Source organism: Pseudopodoces humilis, chromosome 29, assembly GCF_049639895.1.
Source record: "Pseudopodoces humilis isolate 2021_Gansu_Grassland_sample_001 chromosome 29, ASM4963989v1, whole genome shotgun sequence".
Classification (NCBI taxonomy): domain Eukaryota; kingdom Metazoa; phylum Chordata; class Aves; order Passeriformes; family Paridae; genus Pseudopodoces; species Pseudopodoces humilis.
In genome coordinates this window covers 4,020,820-4,034,495 of record NC_142228.1, presented here as the reverse complement: position 1 = coordinate 4,034,495, position 13,676 = coordinate 4,020,820, and the positions used below count along the sequence as shown (strand labels likewise).

At 47.2% G+C, this 13,676-nt stretch overlaps 1 protein-coding gene across 2 annotated transcripts in view; it reads left to right on the top strand.

Moving 5' to 3' along the window:
* The window catches only part of NSF (N-ethylmaleimide sensitive factor, vesicle fusing ATPase), a 72,174-nt gene that overhangs the window by 8,279 nt on the left and 50,219 nt on the right, over positions 1 to 13,676 (top strand). For both annotated transcript variants that reach the window (XM_005532607.3, XM_014261175.2), the window contains exons 2-4: positions 4,228 to 4,313; positions 10,793 to 10,892; positions 13,271 to 13,310. In XM_005532607.3, coding sequence (XP_005532664.2) covers positions 4,228 to 4,313; positions 10,793 to 10,892; positions 13,271 to 13,310 — 226 coding nt within the window. The remainder of the gene's footprint in view (positions 1 to 4,227; positions 4,314 to 10,792; positions 10,893 to 13,270; positions 13,311 to 13,676) is intronic.

The following is a 13,676-nucleotide window of genomic DNA, read 5'->3' as shown; positions in this document are numbered from 1 at the left end:
CAACTGCTGTTACAGGAAAGCTTTTTGGGTGTTTTTTGGAGCAGGGAATCCCCATCTCAACGCAGCTGGCAGTGGGCTCTGCTTGGGAAATGGAAATGTCTAGTACCCAGAGCTGTCATGTTTCCTAACACTCCTCTTGCCAACACCTGTGTGCCAGGAATTCCATCTCTGTGCACTTGCATATACATGGGATGTGTATCTGTGTCTGTTTTACACAAAGAAGAATTTTAAACATGCAGTACTTGAACAATATTTGTCTTGTACAAACCATGTGAGAACAGAGCACAGAGCCAAACCTGCCTCAGCTTTAGAGGCTGTTTCATAATCTCTTGCTCAGCATTAGGAAGTGAAATGAGTTCAGATGTCTTGGATGAGGAGCATCTCTGCCTTAGCACTTAATGTTTCAGCTCTTCTCAGTACCAGCTGTCAGCAGTGCACTTCAGTCATTACCACCACCTTACCTCTGTGGGGAGAAACCTTTTACCTTGGCTTCCTCTACCATCAGCCTTAATGATTCACAAGAGGTGAATTTACAGAACACAAAAGGTGTGGTTTATGTGTGTGTGAAAATATCCCAAGGTTTGGACTTGGATGATCTCCAAAGGGCCCTTCCAACCCCAACTATTCTGTGATTTTGTGAACACAGGAGTTTCTTATTTTCTGTGGAGGAAAATGAGACCTTGCAGCTTTGGGAAAAAAACCCAAAAATCTCTGAAAGATCAGATGTTAGGATGATTGTTTCTATTATGTTTGTTCTTTAGGGCAACTTTTCTTTGTAAAAATAAAATATGCCAGTGTCATTAAGCCTCCTGGGTTTTGAGGCAATGTTACTGCTTTGTCATAAACCCAGAGGTGGAGTCCTTCACGTTTGTCTCTCAGAGTGAGATTTATCAGTGCATCATATGATCTTGTTTTCCTCTTGGCAGACAGAAGGAATGCTGGAACAGGCCTCTGCACAGGCCTGGGTTTAATAGCAGGTGCTGCCTGGCTGATGTTGGATGATAGATGCTGTAGGGAATGGTTTAGCAGTGTGCAGTCACCTCCTTAGGACTGCACTGTCCTTGGAGTCTCCTCTTTGCATGAATCAGAACAATACCTGGAGGCAGGGAAGATTTCCTTTGCCTAATTTAACCCCAATTTGCCTTCTTTAAGCCAAATATATCCATGTTGTGGATGTGGGTGTAAGAGCAGCCTGTGAGGGTGTATGGGTCACCTCCAGCCTGGCAGTGCCAGGGGGTAACAGCAGTGGTGGCATCTAGTGTCACCTGCAGGAGCTTGCTTTCTGTCTTTATAGAGCTGTTTTGCCTGGTTGCCAGCAGTAACCTGCCAGTTTGCTTAAAATTAGTTTGTGTAAATCTACTTTGAGATTCCTATGAATACTCTCAAGGATTTTTCTGGCCCTATACCCTGATGTGGTGTGTTAGTGCTGGCAGTGGGTGTGGGATGGGAGAGGGGCAGGTTCTGGGAGTCCTTGTGCTGCTGTCCTGGGAAGCTGGAACTCAAAATGCAAGAGTTTAAAGTGTTCCTGACAGCAACACCACTGGCATATGCCAGCCATGTGTTCCAGCCCTGGACTGCTGCATTTATGCCAAGAAAGCTTCCTCAGGAGCAGCCTGTGCCCATGTCCTGGCTGTGACAGCTCAGCCGCTTGACAGAGACAAGGAATGGATCCGTGTCTCTGGAATGGATCCTGGGAACAGCAGCTCTGGGATATGAGCTCTGCAGGGAGGGCAGGTAAGAGGAAACCCCTGCAGCTCCCTACAGCAGCGTGTTCCTCCTTCCTGCCTGGGTGATTTCCGGTTTAATCATCACCTCTTCCATGACCAGATTTCCTTTAGCCTTGTGGAACTCCATGCCCAAGAGTGACACCCCTGTCTTTCAGCTGTGTGATGTTAAAACATTTTCAGAATACAGATAGTGTTCTGAAGATCTGCAAAATCTTGGAGCTTGAGAGGGTGTATAGTGAAGGGCTGGGAGCAGAGATGCTGCCTGAAATGTTGGTCACTGCCAGGGAGAAATGGGCACCAGACACCCCAGGAAGAGGATGAGCCGTGCTCTGGGATGGTTGGCACAGCCAGTGCTGCTGCTGCAGCCATGCTGTTTCACATGTCAGACACCCAAGGATGTTTTGCCATCATCTCTCCTCTGCTGCAGAGCTTGCAGTTGTTGCTGGGTTTGGAATGCATTCCTGGCTATTCCTGCATTTCCTAAAGCGCTGCTGTTCCCAGCGCAGACGGGAACGGCAGCTTGGCCAGGCGTGTAGGAAGCAGTTTGTCACTGAGGATTAAAAATGCAGCTGAGGACTAGTGCTGTAAAAAGGTTTAATCCAGGAGCCCCGTGTCCACTTTTCTCCAGAAATATCCCCTGTAATGCGTTTTATCAGGGCATGTCCTTCACAAAACGGTGCCCTGCAGATGGGAGAAGTGATAAAGTGGTGAATGTTTGCTGTGAAGTGCCCCAAGCCAAGAGGCCTCAGCAGACAGGTTGTGTATCTCATAAATCCACTGATGTCATATATTTTATTACAAAGACTTTTGAGTCTTTTATTACACTCAGTATTCAGGTAGATAAATCTGCTTCAGGCCTGAAAATGGAATCTTTTCTGGTTGTCACATATGTCAAGGCCAGTTGAGCATTATTCAGTAAAAGTAATGAGTTGGTCCTTTTCTAAATAGCAAGTGCTGGAGACAAATCATGTTGTGCCATAAAAGTTGATCTGAGCTTTAGAGCAGGCTGGCTGTGGTCCACACCGGGGGCAGAATTATTCTGATTCTTGTCCCAAAGGGGCTGGGAGAGGAAGGCTGAGCAGGGCAATAACTCCTGGGAAATGGTTTAGATGTGTGTGTTGGGATCAGTGTGTTTCCTGTGCTTGCTGCTGGGATTTAAGGGTGTATTAAGAGAAAATCCCTCCTGAATTACTTTTAGCAATAGGTTGACACTGTCAAATAGTTTCTGTTGCGCTGCCTGCAAATTTGTATCTGACGGAGGTAGGTGTGGTTTGATGCTCAAAATGACACCTTGAGGGGCAAGTTTAGCTTTTCCCCCAATGAAATTTCTTCAGTCTGTAGCTAATGATAGAAACATCCTGCCTTTTCCATCCCTTCTCCACCTCTGGAGGCATTTTGATCCCCATTTTCATAATTCAGCCATTGTTGTGTGGTATAATTCTGTAGGAGCAGGTGGGGTGAGGGTGTAGGATGGGGCTGAGGTCCCTCTGCTGTGCTCCCCCCATGCTCATGCCTCATGATGGGGATGGGCAGCTTGGGCTGGGAGTGCTGCTATTTCAGTTTTTAATTGCTGATTGATGAGTAACAGAGGAAGGGACAAAAATGAACAGATACCACTGAGAAAGGATTGGTCCTCTGACATTAGAGAATAAAAAGAGGGGGAGGACTCCCCCACAAAATTTGTTGCAGTAATTATTTTCATAGTGATAGGCTGGAATTAACTATTTTACCTAATTTTCTTCTCTGTGTTACAGATCTGGGATATTTCCTATAGAGTGGAAAATATTCATATGTGATATTTCTTCTGAGAAGTGGTACAAAGGGATTGTGGGGTTGGATAGCAGCTGGCTGAGGTTAAACCTTCCTGTGGACTCTCAGTGCTGCTCTGTACTGCACTGGGTGAAGGGGTTTATACAGAATGGATATGCTGAAATTCCAGTTTTCTTAGTTCTGTTCAATGAAGAGGGAAGGTCACATCTTTATCCCTCCCGTTCTGCCCACATGGGCTCTGTGACCCAGCCTAGCACTGTGAGAGAGGGTGGTAAGGGAACTGCTCTGGCTCCAGGCTGCTCTCCTTTAGCAGCCTTCAGAATATCCCAGTGTCCTGTCCCTGGGCAAGAAATGCCTTCCAGGGAATGCTGCTTACCTGCTGCCTTGTTGGCAGCATTTGGGGAAGCTTCCCAAGTGCCAGGGAAGTTAACAAGTGTTTGCCTTGCAGGCTTTCTCCCAGGTAATTTGAAAGTATTTATGTAGGTAGGGTAGAAAATGCAAAGTACATAATAGTTCCAAAGGGCAGAGGTTTGGGATACAAGTACCCGTGGCACGTGGAAATGTTTGGAGGAATCTGGAAGAGGAGCTTGTTGATACCAGTGGGCTCTCAGAGTGTGCCAGGACTCAGGAGACTTGTTTTGTGCTTTGTGGTTTTGCAGAAGTCTTGAGCTTGGCTTGGTAAAGGAAAAAATAGAATTTTATTTGACATTTTTCCCCCCTTCTCTTGTAGCCTATGCAAGCAGCGAGATGTCCCACTGATGAGCTGTCCTTAACCAACTGTGCTGTGGTGAACGAGAAGGACTTCCAGTCTGGGCAGTAAGTGTGCAGTAACTGTTGCTCTTGCAGCTTTTAACCAAAAAAGGAATTGATTTCAAAATTTGGATGGAGGAGGAATGACATTTCAGGTTTGGAAAGGTGAACACAGCAGTTTGATTAACAAAACTTCTCTGTCTTTAGAGATCAAAACTTTCGATGTGGCTCTTTCCAGAAATGGGAGAGGCTGGAAGAAGGGTGACTGTTTCTCTGAAGCATTTCTCTCTTGGGAACTGGGCTGCTTAACTAATAGAATAATTATTTTAACAAAGTATTTTTTGTGATCATTTTTGTTTGTTTTGGTTTTGCTGTTATTGTTACACAGTGAGAATATTAGAACTATTTCAAAAACATTTTTATCATTTTATTGTGTTACTTGGGTCGTCTTCTCACTTTCACATCATATGGGAGTGCTGAGCAGGGGCAGGAGATCTCTCTCTTGTTCTCAGGGTTTTCATGCACAAGAACAAAAGGAAGAAGCAGCCAGAGTGTGGGCACAAGTTGGATTCTTTAATTGCAGTTCTGGGGTGGCTGATGGAACCCGACTCTGGGGTTTACTTCTGTTAGGTGGAAAACACATGAATTTTTCAGCTCAGCCCACACAGAAGGGTTTTGTATTACAAGAAGCCAATTCACATACTCAGATTCTTTGCTTTGCTGCAGCTTTAGGAAAGCTCTGACAGATTTTAGTATGTAGGTTGTAGACAGAAGTCATTTATTTCAGCTGAAAGGGATTGTCATGTGCAGCACAAGGCAGAAGGGCTTGAGTTTGAAAAATGGGAAAAATGGTAAAGGAGATACTGAATGATATGCTCAGGACTTATATAAAATACCTGCCCCAGGTGAGCTCTGCTAAGGGTGTAGAACACTGTGGTGCTGAACTGCAGGAATGCAGGGATGTGTTTAGGACTTGCCTGTGTGTGCTGTCAGTCAGCTCTGCTGCCCTGGGACCTGTTCTGGCTCTGGAGCGATGAACTGAACTGTGATTTCATGAGCCCAGCTGGGGTATAAAATGCCAAAACCAAACAAAACCACCCCCTAAACAGGCAGAACTTTGAGAGTCAGAAGCACACAAAAGTGTCTGCTTGGGCAGAAAAGTGTCCTGGTCTTTTCAAAGTATGGTTTTCCCCAGGTTGATTTTTTCCCAAAGTAATTGAGTTACAAAAATACCTGAACTGAGTGTTTTACCTCATGCATTATAAAAACTTTAATTTCCTCCAATCTGGATGTCCTGGAGGGACCCAGCTGCCAGACCTGCAGCTGGCTGCGTTCCCTTTGCTTCCAGAACCCTCTCTCCAGGCATTTGTGGCAGCATGCAGGAAGCAGTGCCTCGGGATGTGCTGGCTAAGCAGGCTGGATGTGGTTCTGGCTGTTCCCGTTCCCCTGGGAGCTGTTTATTTCTAGTAGTCGGTGCTCACACACCGGCAGCGTGTGTTTGGTGGGGAGCAGTTGCTGCAGATGGCTGCACAGCGTCAGATGGAGCCTGGGATGCTCCTGGTGCTTGGCAGTGCTGGGGCTGGAGCTGCATCAGCTGCATTGCAGATCCCTGGAGCCAGCCCTGGCTGCAGCTCCCTGGCTCGGCTCCCTCACCACTGCCTGCTCAGGGGGACTTTTGGTGCTACCTCCACAAAGGGCTCTGCTCTAACTGATTGCTGCTAGGGGTGTAGAGCTGGAGTTTGCTCTTGGATCAAGGAGATGGTTTAACCCCAAGGTGCTGCTGATCATCTTCTGACGCTGCTGTCTGCACCCCGCGAGCTGGGCAGGGGTGAGTCAGTGCTCTGTGCCAGTTCACATGGGACCATGCACGGTGTGATCCCAGTTCGTGGTGTGTAATGGTTTGGGGAATGGCACCATCTTAAGTTCCTGTGTCCTGCTTCTACTTTGAGGACTTCCAGTGCAGTTTGGAGAGGGAAATCAGTTCTGAGCACAGCCAGGCTGTGAGGGGATAGAGTCGGGGCAGGCTGTCTCAGTGGCAGGTTTTTGTTCATGTTAAGAACTGGTTGTTCCCTTTCACATGGAAAGCCCATCCCTGTTAGGCCAGTTTAGTGTTCTGAGGAGCCCTTGCTGAATGATTGCTGTGGGTTTCCAAACATGCACTGCATGGGAGGAGATCCCTGCTGTCACCTCCACATGGATACCTGAGTCATCCCCTCCTTCACAGGAGCCCTGCTCGTGCTTCAGCAACACAAAAACTGATGCACTCACAGGTTAATTCATGTCTGCTGGAGTTTCTCTTGGTTTACTCAGCCTGGCCAGCAAACTTACCAGCAGCTTCCTGGGCCAAGTTTCCTGGAGCCCTTCCTAGGAGCTGGCATCACATGGGTTGGATCTGACAGTTCCAGGCGAGGATTTACACATGGAATAGAGCAGCAATTCCGCCTGGGAGAGCTCTGGGAGCTGTCTGGCCCTGGTGATTTGTTGTTCCTTTTGTTCGTGTATAAGCAGAATCTCTTAATGAGGTTGAGATTTCCCCCATGTGTCTCCATGAGCTCTCTGAGCTCCTTCCTGGTGAACATTAGTTTAGGAAAATACATTTAGTTTTTCTGCTATTGCCTTATTTTGAGCATTTGTAACACTTAGGTTGATTGCAGCTTGTTGGAAGCTGCCTGCTCATGCTGTCTTTGGGAAGAAACATGGTTGGTCCTATGCCTTATGCAGATTTTTCTCACAGAATCTGTCAGAATTTGACCTTTCCTAGTATTTTCTTCCAGAAAGATGATTTTTTTTTCATTTTTCCTCTTTTTTTTTTTCTTCCTGGCATATATTTGTTTGTTGTCAAGCTCTGCTGTCTTTCTGCTTTGCTGAAGATGTTTTTGGTGAATGGAATGTTCCAGCATAGTAATTAGTATCAAATCTTTGTGGATAATCCTCCCTGGTATTCTTACCAAGCAATGTCATCTTCTTGCATTTAGGGTTTTTGAAATGAAGCCCAGCAATGATGGAGTTAATTTCTTCCTTCAGAGATGCTGAATCTCTACATGGTGAAGTCACTGTTGCATGCACTGTTCAGGACCCATTTGGGGCTTTAAAAAGGTTTAATTTTGGGTATTTTCCTGTCTCATGAGCTGCTTCCAGTTAGTTAGGAGTTAGTTGTCATCAGGTGCATTTTGTGGTGAAGTATTTCAGAACTGTAGCTGGAATTTGTTTGTTGCCTGCAGGTGTGTTTCTCTCATACTCTGCAGTGTCACAGCTTCCTTTCCAGTTGGTTATGTGTCGATACTAATTTGGATTACTCAGGGTGATACTGTGCTGGAAAACTCTTGCTTCCAGTCCTGGCCTCCTGGACGGTTCTCTGCTTTACCCACTGCTCGGCCTGAAATGAGCAGTCCTTGGAGCACTCTTCCACCCAGGAAGAATCACTGCCTGTCCCTGCTTCTGGTGCTCTCCCTAATCATGGAATAACCCAATGGTTTGGGCTGCAAGGGGACCTTGAACACCATCCAGTTCCAGCTCCTGCTGTGGGCAGGGACGCCTTCCACTATCCCAGGTTGCTCCAAGCCCTGTCCAGCCTGGCCTGGGACACTTCCAGGGATGGGGCAGCCACAGCTGCTTTGGGCACACTGGGCTAATGCACCCCAGGGGATCTTACCCACTTTTGCTGCAGGGATGTGTTGCTGGCTCCTGTTGAGCTCATTGTCCCCCTGGTTCCCAGGGCTTCTTGGCCCCCAGTTGGCCCCCAGCCTGAACTGGTGCATGGGATTGTCCCTCCTGGCTGGAGGACATTGCAGTTTCCCTTATTGAGCTTGACTGGGATCTGTTGAGGTCCCTCTGGGCAGCGCAGGACATGCAGGTGTGTCCCCTGTGGGCTGGCTGAGGAGCTCTGTCCCTTCAGCTGCTCAGGAATGAAGGGGTTAAATAGTTTCAGTCCCGTGTGGACTCCAGGGGTGACCTCCTGCAGTGGGATTTGTACACCCCAGTGAGCTGCAGTGGGATTTGCAGATCCCAGTGAGCTGAAGTGGGATTTGATGCTGTTGGCCACAGCCCCAAGTGCAGCAGTTCAGCCTCCAGCCCTGCTCCCTGCCCAGTCTGTATCCTGCAATATCTGAGGGTGGTTGTGCCAGGCAGCATGGAAAGTTTGCTAATGTTGGGATAAATCCAGCTCTCCCTTCAGCCCCAGAGCTCACCATTTTGTTGGAGAGGGCTGTTGTGCCGGTCAGGATGGATTTTCTTTTGTAAATCTACACTGACCACTCCTAAATCCATGCTCAGAGTGACTCCCAGTCACTTTCTTGTGCTTTAATATGTTTGGCTTCCTGGATTAGTTGCTCCATCACTTCCCTATGGAGTAAGGTGAGGCTGACCAGCCTGTAATTCCTTGGGTCCTCCTACCTGAAGGCAGGAGTGACATCTGCTGCCTTCCAATCTTCATAAACCTTCCCTGGCTGCTGTGCAGCACCAATAAATGCCTTGTTGACCCATGTAACATTTGTACAGAACTTCACCACCTACACCAGGTTCCTGGATTTATGCCTGGGGCGGGAGGAGGAGGCAAGGGAAGGGTGTCTGGCAGCTGATGGGTGATTTTGGGTCAGAACCAGTGAGGACTCAGCTCAGTGTCTGCCTGAGCTGGGAGCTCTGGTGTCACTTTGGTGTGTTGAAAATGCTTCTGACCCTGCCAGGCCACCAAGTGCCAGCAGTGCCTGGGAGGGGTTTGCAGGTGACAGCTGGCCATGTCTGCTGGTTTGGGCTACATTTCCTCTTGTCTCCAAGGGCCAAATGTTCCTTTCTGTCGTGTGGCTGGAGCTGTTCCGCTCACAGGATGGAGCCAGTGCAGATCCTCACTTGGATGGTGCTGGATTGGCTGGGCATGTGCAAATGAAAGTATAGGGAGCATATGTGCATGGAAAACATGGACTGCAGGGAGGGAGGAGGGCCAGGAGTGTGGGCCTTGGCTGCCAGCACAGCTCATCCTGCCCTTCCTGACCATGAGAGTCCCATGGAGCTGGTGCCTGGTGTACTCCAAGGGTGCTTGCAGTGCCAGCAACTGTGAGAGGAAGCTGAGGTGAACCCTGATTCCACCTTCACCCTGCTGCCAGAGCACACAAATCCCAGTCTCCTTTGGTTTTGCTTGCTCATGCCAGCAAGCTGTCTGTCTATCCATGATAAGAGCTATCAGGCTGAGGAGAGCTAGAAGCAGCTTTTGAGTATCTTTGTTGCTGACAGCTTCAATTCTGAGTGTGACAGACAGGCACATGCCATGGCTGCTGCTGTGTCTGCCCCTGACTGCTTGTATCACTCTGGTTTTATAACTGTTCTATGATGGAATCATAGACTCATTAAGGAAAAGGCCTCCCAGACCATTGAGTCTGATCTGTGCCCAATCCCCACCTTGTCACCCAGCCCAGAGCATGGAGTGCCATGTCCAGGCATTCCTTGGACACCTCCAGGGATGGGGACTCCAAATCTCCCTGGGCAGCCCCTTCCATGATGTTCTTCCTGATTTTCAATCCAAACCTCCCCAGCACATCTTGAGGTCATTTCCTTTCATCCTGTCCCTTGTTCCCTGGGAGTAGAGGGCAGACCCCATCCCATCCTGGCTGTCCCCTCCTGTCAGGGAGTTGTGGAGAGTGAGAAGGTCCAGGCTGAGCCCCCCCAGCTCCCTCAGCCACTCCTGGTGCTCCAGACCCTTCCCCATCTCCATTCCCCTCCCTGGACACCTTCCAGCCCCTCAATATGTTCCTTGCAGTGAGGAGCCACAACTGACCTGAGTTCTCGAGGTGTGGCCTCACCAGTGCCCGGCACAGGGGACAGCCCTGCTGGCCACTCTATTTCTGATACAGGCCAGGTGCCCTTGGCCTTTTTGCCCACCTGGGCACACATCAGCTCCTGTTCAACTGCTGTCCATCAGCACCCCCACGTCCTTCCCCACAGGGCCACCTCCCAACACTGCTGCTGTTTTTCCAGCCACACAGATGCTGTGTGTGTTCAAGATCAGTTGGTCCCTTTTGCCAGGAGGAGCAGCCCCAGGGCCTGTGTGATTTTACTTTTTGTATAGAAATCCCTCCCATTTTTTTCTACTACCAAACTTCTAAACAATACACTCAGATCCCTGTACAGGCTTTGCATCTGCTTTTAGTTGACATCCCAGCTGGGGATAGTAAAATAGTGATGCTTTTGTGTTAATGCTTGAGATGTGAAACCAGTGTTGATTTTTAGCTGTGGCAGCCTTGGTGTTTGTGCTTGTTGTTTGGTTCTCTCTCATATGTACACTGCATTCCTGAAGTAAAGGGCTACTGGGGGGATGTAAATATTAATTTTTGGTGCAAACTCTTGCACTTGGGCTTTGAGATCACATTTTATCAGTGAGGGTGGTGGGTTCTGTCACCCTGCTGTGTGTCTGCTGAGCTGTGGCTCCAATGCTTTTGGTTTTCCTGTGTAGCCCCTGAGATCAGCTGGGTGTGTCTTTTGAGTTCTCACAGCGCTGTGAGCAATGCAAAACCCTTCTGGTACACATGAAAGTAAAATACTGATCTCTTTTCCAGACATGTTATGGTGAAGACCTCTCCCAACCACAAATACATCTTCACACTGAGAACCCACCCCTCGGTTGTTCCTGGCAGCATCGCCTTCAGCTTGCCCCAGGTATGGGATGGTTGGACTTTCCTGCTCTGCTACAGAATAAGCAAAATCTCTTTTGGGATCAGGATTGAAGATAAGTTCTCTAATTGGAATAAATGTATGCTACAAATTTGATTTCTGCCAGCAAAAGTTGAAGGAGGCTTTTACTGCATCTGAAGTGACTGTGCTTATATTGCTTTGCTATATTTTTAATGCATGGTGGGATAAAGATATTGGAAGAGGTGTAATTTAACCTTTTAAAAATCCACCAGAAATAAACTATTTGAAAAAGAAAAGCCTAAGCAATATCTGCCCTTCCTTGTGAATCTTTATTGTTCCCTGTTTTCCCTTGACTTTAAAGGGTTTCTTTGCTGTGTTTTTCATTTTTAAGACCTGCTGGAAGTTTTATTGACTGCATTCAGTCGTCATTAGTAATTTTAGATGAAAACTGCAATGAAATGCATGAAAAAAACCCCAAACCACTTTGTCTCCTCTTTCTTAATTAAGTCATCATCAGATGTTAAATGATGGTTAGAATAAATAATGAATATAATTAACTTCTAAATAAAAAAAAATGAGGCTTGTAGCTTTTTACTGCTCACCCTGAGTCTCATCCCGTGAACCTGCAGCAATCATTGTCTCTGATTCGGTGCTTTTGTATCTCCCTGACAATGACTGCTCCAAAACCCAGTCTCTGTGCTGCAAACACAGGAGATTTTTTTTTCCCTCAGCACACCTTGGCACAAGCCCCCAAATGACATTTTGCCTTTTGATGTGCTGCTGGGTCTGGATCTGTCCAGATGGATGGGTGAGAGATGTTATGTTCACCTGTGGCTTGTGATCCCCGAAGTGTCCAGCAGTGACCAGCAGGAGATGTTTGTGTTGTTAAAGTCAGCAGACTCAGGTCTAGGGTTGATTTTTGTATATTGCAGTTGTTGTGGAGCCAGGAGAGCCCATCTGCCAAGGGGTGAGGCCTGGTGCTCCCCTTGGAGAAGGGGCTGTGCAGGGAGTGTTGCAGCTTCTGTGAGGTGAATGCTTGATTTATAGGATTATAGAGCTGTTTGGGTTGGAAGGGGCCTTTAAAGGCTCTCTGAAGAGGGACATTTCCCACTAGAGCAGTTTGTTTAACAGCCCTTGTTCAGTATGACCTTGAATGTTCCCTGGAACCTCTTTGGGCAAGGTTTTACCATTTTCACCATATCAATTGTCTGAATTCACCCTCTTTTAGTTTAAAGCTACTTCCTCTTTTTTTCTTTTGCTACGGTCTCTGCTAAAAAGTCTGTCCCCTTAAAAAGATTTAAGCCCACTTTAAGTATCAAAAGGCCATAATGAGATCCCTCCAGAGCCTCCTCCAGGTTGAACAACCCCCATTCCCTCAGCCTGCCTCCATAGCAGAGCTGTTTCAGCCCTCTGAGCACTGGGGCATTCCTGATACTGGGTTTTAATTCCCAGTATTTCCCAAAGCCTTGGATAATTGCAGTCAGTCTCACACAACTGTGTTTGCTGTTCAGGGATGTCTGCACTCTGAGGCCTCCAGAACATCTGTTTGTTGTACATTCACTATTGATGTGGAGTTCTTGATCACCTTATTTGTGGTAATATTGACTCTTAACACTATTAACCTAACTGAACTCTTAACCATCAACTATTAACTCACTATATTTTATTATATATTCATTATATTTATTATATATTCATTATATACTCATTATATATTATATGAGTATATTATATACTCAACTATTAACACATTATATATAATTAACTAATTATTAAGTCACTATAAACTTAACTCTTAACACTCTTAACTGAAAGCCATGACAAATTTTGTGTCCTGAGAGCCTAAAACATGAATTGCTGCAGAGTGATGACAAACCTTCAGGAAAAAACAGCCAAGTGAGCATGGGGATTGAGCTGTATCTCTTGCTACAAAGAAGATCCTGACAAATCTTCCCCCAGAGGTGCTGGCACTGCCCAGGCTCCCCAGGGAATGGTCCCGGCCCCGAGGCTGCCAGAGCTCCAGGAGAGCTTGGACAGAGCTCCAGGGATGCACAGGGTGGGGTTGTTGGGGTGTCTGGGCAGGGCCAGGAGCTGCACTGGATGATCCCTGTGGGTCCCTTCCAACTCAGGATATTCTGTGGGTATTGGAGAGGGCATAAAGCAGGAAGTGTTCATTTTGTAAGCAAAATCATTGTGTTCCTTCTCCCAGACAAAAAGGCAAATACAAATGACCATAAACTACAGCTTTTTCTGCTGCTGAAGTTTCTCCCAGGGATCCTGCTCCTCTGGGTGAGGAGGCTGCCTTTGAGAGGAAAGGTGTTTGTTCTGAGGGACAGGTGTTTGTTCTGAGGGACAGGTGTTGTGCAGGACAGGTGTTCTGACATTTTTTTCTTGTTTTACAGAGAAAATGGGCTGGCCTTTCCATCGGACAGGAGATCGATGGTGAGTCAGTCAGCAGAGCAGTTGGGATGTGTTTATAAAGCTGAATTCATGTTTCCATCCTGAAGGGAAACTGAATTGAGAACTCAGATCTCCAGTCCTTCTCCAGGTGATGTGAGGCTTCATTAGTGAGGGAGCTGCTTTCCTCTCTGCAGCTTTTCTGCATTTAATATTTTTCAGACCTGGGGGGACTGTTTTGGCAGTTTCTCCAGACATCTCAGCCTGGCTCTGTGTGGGACATCAGTGTCCATATGCAGATATTAACATTGAACATGTCCTTGATAGCCTGTTCTGGGTCTCTGGAGAACACTCCCACTAACAGAGGACAGCTCTTGTCCTTGGGGAATTTCTTGGCACCAGCATTGGAAT